General features: G+C 56.1%; 1 protein-coding gene across 2 annotated transcripts in view; it reads left to right on the top strand.

Moving 5' to 3' along the window:
- ST3GAL3 (ST3 beta-galactoside alpha-2,3-sialyltransferase 3) overlaps window positions 1-7,089 on the top strand; it is a 96,005-nt gene extending 88,916 nt beyond the window's left edge. For both annotated transcript variants that reach the window (XM_024760370.1, XM_024760369.1), the window contains exons 7-9: window positions 355-501; window positions 680-826; window positions 6,032-7,089. In XM_024760370.1, coding sequence (XP_024616138.1) covers window positions 355-501; window positions 680-826; window positions 6,032-6,121 — 384 coding nt within the window. In that variant the 3' untranslated portion in view covers window positions 6,122-7,089. The remainder of the gene's footprint in view (window positions 1-354; window positions 502-679; window positions 827-6,031) is intronic.
- The last annotated feature ends 437 nt before the right edge of the window (window positions 7,090-7,526 follow it).

The following is a 7,526-nucleotide window of genomic DNA, read 5'->3' as shown; positions in this document are numbered from 1 at the left end:
GTGGCCCAAGACCCACCCCCCCCCCACCCAAGGTCAGAGCAGCACAGCCCAGTGCCCCACGCCCTGTGCCCCGCCCTGCAGCTCACTTGGTATCCTCCATCCACACTGGCCCCACTGTGTGCTCGCCGTGCCCTACCATGTACCTTGTCTCTGCCACACGTCCTGTGTCCCCAGCACCCACCAGGTCGTCCGTCCTCCAGCCGTGTTTGTTCCCCATGCCCCAGGCTCCCTGTATATACCTTGTGCCCCCCACCTTGTTTCTCATTAGCCTGTACACACTTTGGGTCCCCAACACTCACCCAGTCCCATCACAAGCTGTGTGCCCGCTCATGCCCACTTGTGCTGTGTCTACAGAGCGCGTCAGATGGCTTCTGGAAATCTGTGGCCACTCGGGTGCCCAAGGAACCCCCTGAGATTCGCATCCTCAACCCATATTTCATCCAGGAAGCCGCCTTCACCCTCATCGGACTGCCTTTCAACAACGGCCTCATGGGCCGCGGGGTGAGATGTCTGGATCCTGGGAGAGGGAGGAGGGGACCTGGGCCAGAGGTGCCTTGGGAAGGAAGGACAGGGCGGCAGGGTGGGGACAGAGGATTCAGTTCTCGGGAGCAGAGCTCAGCTCTGGAGAGCTTCGCTGAGGGTCTCCGCCTCACTCAGAACCCCCTTCCCTTCCATGCAGAACATCCCGACCCTCGGCAGTGTGGCAGTGACCATGGCACTACACGGCTGTGATGAGGTGGCAGTTGCAGGCTTCGGCTACGACATGAGCACACCCAATGCACCCCTGCACTACTACGAGACCGTGCGCATGGCAGCCATCAAGGAGGTGCAGGGCTGGGCGGGGGGCAGTCCCTGGGCAGGACGAGGGAGGGGTAAGCGTCAGCAGGAAGGACAGCCTCCGACTGCATGTGTACAAACGAATGGTCAAGGGACGCGCCAGCTTCGGGTCTGGCTGCTCAGAGCTCCCTGGAAGGCATCCATCCCTGCCCGCAGGCCTCTGCCCACCAAGCGCCCTTCTCCCTGGACTTCCCCTCCCTGGCCCTCTCCTTGTCCTGGTCCAGCCCCTGCCTCCTCCTTGCTGCTCCCCAGCCACCACGTGCCCATCTTGGAGCAAGCTCACAGCCCTCCTCTCTGCTTCGATTCTCCTCTTCCCTCAGAGGACCTCCTCACCCCCTCCAACAACCCCCAGACGATACCTCTCCGTGCCAGGATGCCCCCATACCTCCTCCACCCTTCCCCATGGCCAAGCACTAAAGCTTTCTAGCACCCAGAGTTGCTTCCCGGGTGATTCATATGTTCAGGTACCTTAAGTTCTCCCAGTCAGCTAGCCTCTCCTGGCACCTCTCCCTTCACAGCAAGAGCCCATGTGGAAAATCCAAACGCCTCTTATAGCACCCTTCGCTTCTACCACTCATCTCCCGCTGCTCCCAGCCTGGACCCTGGGCATCTGGAGCTTGTGCTTTGAGCAGCTTCTCTACTCCTGCATCTGGGTGGCGAGGGTTGTTAGTGTCAATCTCCAGGAGTCCGAGCAGACCCAACGGTTCAGCCAGCGCTCATCCCTGCTCATCAGTCTCTCACACGCCCGTCTCCAACCCCACTGCACTGTTCAGGCCTTATTCTCCCCAAAGCTCCCTCCCCTCCTCCACCCCCTCCACCGTGAGAAAACTGGAGAAAACTGCAGCCCCAGGGGTGCTCTGCCCCTTCGCCCTCCTCACTCCCACTCACCCTTCGCCCCTCGCAGCCTGGCTTCCCCCTTCACCTGACATGCCTCCCACCAAGTTCACCAGTGACTCAAGGCTGCTGAGTCCAAGGGACACGCATCAGTCAGTCCTGTCTTTTCTGATCACTTTGAAACACTTTCTGTGTTGACCAGCCCTTCCTGAGACGCTCTCCTGCTTAGACTTGAGTCGGTCATTTCAGTGCTCCTCCTGTTTCCCTCACCAGGCTCTCTCATTCTCTTCCTCCGTGTCCTGGATTTCGGTGCATCCCTTAAGAGTCAGCATTAGCTAGGGCTCCATCCTAGAAGTCTTCTCTTCTCACTCCACATGTTTCCCAGGAGATTCACATCCGCATCCTTGGCTTTCGTTCCCATCCATATTGTCTTAGGCTTTTTGGGTTCATTCAGTCGGGCTCGAGTAATTTCGAGTTATTTCAAGGAAATAAGAGAGACTTGGGAATCTCTTGAGAAGCCAGAAATAGCCTTACAGCTGGGCCTCCTGTTGCCTGGAATGGGGTTCAGGAGTGGAAATCTCATCTTGGGTCCAGGAGAGCCCCTGACCTGTCTCAGCCCCTCAGCAGTGGCTCCAGCCCTGCCTCATTTTCACCAGGACCCTGGTGGTCTCTCTGTCTCTGCCTCTCTTCACATATCTTCCTGCTGCTTCATCCCCTGCCAGCACCCACTGCAAACTGCTCTCACTGCTTTTACCTGCCCCCTGGCTTCTGTTTACTCCTATGTTTGGTCTCTTGCATATTCCTTTTATATATACTTTATGTAAAAGTTTTAGGCAGGAGGTGAGAGGCTGCAGACGTAGGCAGTAGCCGGATCACGAAGGGCTTTCTCTGCCACGGTAAGGAGCGTGGACTTTGCTCTGAAGGCAGGAGGGAGCTATGGACCAGTTTTAGGCTGTAGATTAGCATGTAGTCGGGTCAGTGTGGCTGCAGCGTGACCTAGAGGGTTCCAGGCAAGAACAGAAACCAGTTGGGACACTGTCTCAGCAGTCTAGGCAAGAGATGAAGGATCCTGCACTGGGACTGTTCAGTGCTGACGGGAAGACAGAGGTAAGAAACGGTTAGGATTTTCAGTCAGCAAGGCCTGGAGGTGGCCTCCATGCAGGAATGAGGTAGAAGGACACCACCTTCCCTGAGGTGCCCTAGTGGAGGCTGTTCCCTTTCTGCCACCTGCCACATCTCAGTTGTCAGGCCATTGCCCCCGCCCCCCTTCCTCATCCTGTAGAACCGTCTGGCTCTGAGGCTCACGGCATCTGCTGCACCACCTCCATGTGGAGTGCTGAGTGCTGGCGATGAAATCAAATGGCCTGGGTTCAGAGCCTGGCTCTGTATCTTCCTTTTCCTATCAATACAAGGGGTAATGTTAGGTCTGGGAAAGAGTCGCTGTGATAATGTCTAGAAGAGGCCTGGCCGTGATAAGCGCCCATACGTGTTAGGCACTGCTATTAATATTAATTTTTTCACCCCTGCTTACTCTTGTTACCTCTCAGCACCCTAGGGAAGTCACTGAAATGCTGTTGCTTGGATGTAGGGTCCCTGTTGTCACATCAGGGTGTCTTCAGAAGGCAAGTGAACCATTCCGTGCCCTGGCCCCAGCATTGCTTCCCCTCCCCCCGACTGATCAGTCCATTCTCCAGGCCCAGTGAGCGCCTGGGGATGTGAGGACAGTGGGGCGAGGACCGAATGCCGGCGGGCTATGTGAGGGGTGTCAGAGGCGTTCATAAAGGAGGAGAGGACTTCCCTGGCGGTCCAGTGGTTAAGACTCCACACTTCCAATGAAGGGGGTGCTGGTTTGACCCCTGGTCGGGGAACTAAGATCCCACATGCTGCGCAGCGCACCCAAAAAATTAAAACAAAACAAAAAACATAAAGGAGGAGAGAGAGTAGAGAAGGGTTAGAAGTTGCAGGTTTGGGGAATTCTCTGGCGGTCCAGCGGTTAGGACTCTGCGCTTTCACTGCTGACTAATATCCTGTAAGCTGTGTGGCGTGGCCAAAAAAAAAGAAGATGCAGGGTCGTGGAGACCAAAGGAGGGAGTGCCTACAACGTCCAGCACTGCAAGGAAGTCCCGGGAGATGTGTGCTGAGAAGTGGCCGTCAGATGTACCAGCCCCGAGGGACTGGGCAGTAGCCAGAGAGTGAAGTGGGCTCACACAGGAGTCTGCCATGGGAGGGAAATCTGGGCTGGAAATGAGGGTCTGTGGGTCGTGAGCACAGCTGCTTGTTCAGATACAGGAGAGGCACGGTTGAGGTTTCCCAGGGAGATGACAGAGGAGGACGTGCGATGGTCAGGGCAGAACCCCAGGGGCACAGAGATAAAGATGGGAAAAGAGCTGTGAGAAGGAAGGCTCCTCTGTGAGCGTGGTCTCTGCATCCAGAGTCGGGGGTCCTGGTGAGGCTCCCAGATCCTGCCGCAGCTCGGGGACAATGCAGGCTGCGTAGCGAGGAGAGCACTGTAGGCTCCTGTGCTGTGTGCGCCGGGGAGAGATTGGGAAAAGAGCGCCGGAGAGGCGGTGTTGCCTGGTCCAGGAGAGAGATGCGTCCAGGCAGACTTTTTTGTTTACTCTGTTATTACGAACTTTGTCAAACACCTTCAAAGTATAGAGAGTAAAATACTGCACTCCCACGTACCGTCACTCCCTCCCCCAGGTATCAGCACGCGGCCAGTGTTGCTCAATCTGCTCTTCCTCCCACGCCTCCCCTCCCCGCTGGTTATTGGGAAAGAAGTCTCAGACATCGTATCATTCCAGCCATAAACATTTCAGTAAATTTCTCTAAAAGATAAGGATGATTTTTTTCAATATTATACCATTATCGCACCTGGAAATTTAACAGTAATTCCTTGATATCATCAGATATCCAGTCCTCTGCTGACCTTTCAACCCTCAGGGACTCCCAGTGGGTGTTCTTGAAACTGACCCATCAGATTGGTTACTTCTTCCTGGGGAGTGATGCAGCCATGGGTTAAGTAAAGAGGTGTATGAGTTTCTGTGCTCGCTTGGATCCTGGCCCCGCCATTCTTCCATGCCTGCATTTTCTTACCTGGAAAGTCTAATTTCATTCAACACATATGTACTGAGCACCTACTCTGTGCCAATCAGTCCCTGCCTTCAAAGACAGACAGTGAGCCAGATGTTTGAATCTTCAAGGAATGAGGGTGAGTCACCCGGTGGTCTGCGACAAGGATGGGCAGTTTGCAGACGGCTGAGGGTAATGCCAAGAGTCAAAGGAGCCAGAGGTTCGAGGGAGCACACAGGGACAGCTGTGTAGATGCAGCAGCAAAGAGTGAGGAAGAGCCTGCCACCTCCAGGCGCCATGAGTGTGGGTGTGAGGGAAGAAAGAGCATGTCTGGGGGATGCTGTCCTTGGGGGCAGCCAGGTTTGTGGTTAGCACAGGAAGTTGAAGGGGGTGTTCAAAGAAGAGGAATGTAGGAGATTTTGCCCAAGTTTCAGACTGAAAAGATCTGGAAGATTGGAGGAGGTTGACTGGGTCAGATAAGGACCAGATAAGAGCTGTTAAGTTCTCCACACCGGTGTATAGTGGCTGTGAACATTCTAGGGTGAGCCTCAGCGCTGACGGATGCAACAGAGCGGTCAGCTGTGTCCAAACTGTGACAAGGCCATTGGCTTTCGTCGTTCCTTTATTCATTCAATCCTGTTTCATTCTTTGCGAGACTCAGTCCTCACAGCTTCCTGGTGAGAGTACTGGGGAAAGGAAAGAACCTGAGCCTGGGTGCAGTCTTCCCCAGGAAAGCCCTGGAAGGCAGCGTCTTCCCTGCAATTTTCTTATTAACCATAAGATGAGCCTCTGGCCGCCTGGCTCCTCTGGTCTGAGAGGCAGGATTTCATCAGCTGCCCCCAGGCCTGGAGAGTGGATTGCAGCAGGCCAGAGAATGACTAAGCGGCCCCACACGGTTCCCTTTCCAGCAGGGCCCAACCCCAGGCCTGGGCCGGACCTAAGTGACTCACATTGGCTGACCTCAGGGTGCCTAGGACCTAGGGGCCCGGAGAAGCCGCCGGGCAAGGACAGGTGGAAGGAGTGAGAACAAGGTTGGAAAGCCTACATCTCTAAGACTTGGAAGAAGTCAAGAGGCCGGGGAAAGGGGTTAGAAGGTTATTTTCTCCAGGTCCTGGGAAGGGAGGAGGGTGAGCTGTGGCACCTCTAGGGCAGACCTCCCACAGTCAGAGCATCGGAGGGTGGTGGTCGGAAGAGGGCATGGAGCCCTGGGAACCTGCGTTCTAGCAGGGCCACATCCCAGCAGCCACCTGGGCTGCCCAGCTGACCACGGCTCCATCTTTCCTTTCAGTCCTGGACACACAACATTCAGCGAGAGAAGGAGTTCTTGCGGAAGCTGGTGAAAGCACACGTCATAACTGACCTAACCAGTGGCATCTGAGGTGGACCCAGCACGTGGCCACAGAAGTCCAGCCACCGCCACCTGCCCACTTCATTGGCCTCGGTCTGGCTCTGCCTGAGAGGTGTGGGAGCCTTCAGACCCAGAGAAGGACAGTGCCAAGTGGCCCCAGGGGTGGTGAGGCCTTGGTGGGGCAGCCAGAGTTGTGTCTGCTCAGAGCCCAGCCTCAGAGGCCAGCACTAGGCCTCACTCTCAGCCTGGGTCCTTGAAGCCAGAGGGCCAGGAGGCCACTGGCCATGCCCAGCGGGCCCAGCATGCAGGAGGCGGACATTAGGCAGCAAGGCTGCTGCCAGAATCATTTCTCCAATCAGTGTTCAGTGTATTATCATTTTGTGAATTTGGGGTGGGGGGAGGGTAGGGATAATTTATTTTTCAGTAAGGTTGGAGATGTCAAGTTTGGTCTACTGACCGTGCAGAAGACCCACTAAAGGGCCCCTCAGGCAGTGGTACCAATGGGCTCCCTGCAGAGTGGGAGTGCCAGGACTAGCCTGTGCCCTGCTCTGGGGCTACAGGGAGATGGGCAGGATCTCAGGCCAGCCCCTTCCAGCTTATGACACTGGCCTTTCTTGGGGAGCAGATGAGATAGTCCCACTCAGCAGCACCCAGCTGTCCCACAGAGAAACGCTGGAGCCATCCTTTAAGCCAACAAGACGCCCCTGGGCTTGAGTGGAGAGAACTTCAGAGCTCGGGCGGTGAGGCCTGGCCCAACCTGATGGGAATGCCCCTCCCTCCCCAACTGCAGCCGACCCATAGGACAGTGCCCCAGGCCTGGAGTGACTGTTCTGGGTTTCTGGCGTGCTGTTCTGGGTTTCAGCAGCGAGACTGCCAGGTCCTTGGGTTCTGCCTTTAGCCTGGACCAGAGGGAAGTGAGGCTCAAGGACCTCACCCAGGCTGTGGCAGCCATCCTGAGCAGCCATCATGGAAGCAATAAAGCTCTTCCCTGAACCTGGCCTCCTCTTGCTTTCTCTGACTTTCCTGGAAGAAACAGGAACCTGGGGCCTCAGCAAGTATGCTAAACCCAAGGGCCATCTCTCCAGCCCTCCTGGGTCCCTTTCACTTCTCATGTTAGCTACAGGACCTGGGTAGCCACCTACGGGCCTTCTGGAGCCTCTCCTGTCCTTAAGAGAGGCAGTCTAGGGGCATCAGGACATGCTCCAGAATCTACCCTGCTGCCTCCTACAGGAGCCAGAGTTCAGGGGATTGAAGCACCACCCCGTGCACAGTGCCACTGGGTCACCACAGCCCCAGCACTACAGGGACAGAGGTTCCTGCAAGCACAGGAAAGTTGCACGGCCGGGCCCCCAGTACACAGACCTAAACCACTCCTGGCAGCTCTGCTGAGCCCTGGAAAGACACGCCCTCCCCCTTAGCACACAGGCACCCGGTC

The sequence above is a fragment of the Neophocaena asiaeorientalis genome, unplaced genomic scaffold (genome assembly GCF_003031525.2).
Source record: "Neophocaena asiaeorientalis asiaeorientalis breed wild unplaced genomic scaffold, Neophocaena_asiaeorientalis_V1.1 scaffold761, whole genome shotgun sequence".
NCBI lineage: Eukaryota > Metazoa > Chordata > Mammalia > Artiodactyla > Phocoenidae > Neophocaena > Neophocaena asiaeorientalis.
This window is presented reverse-complemented; position numbering and strand designations above follow the sequence as displayed.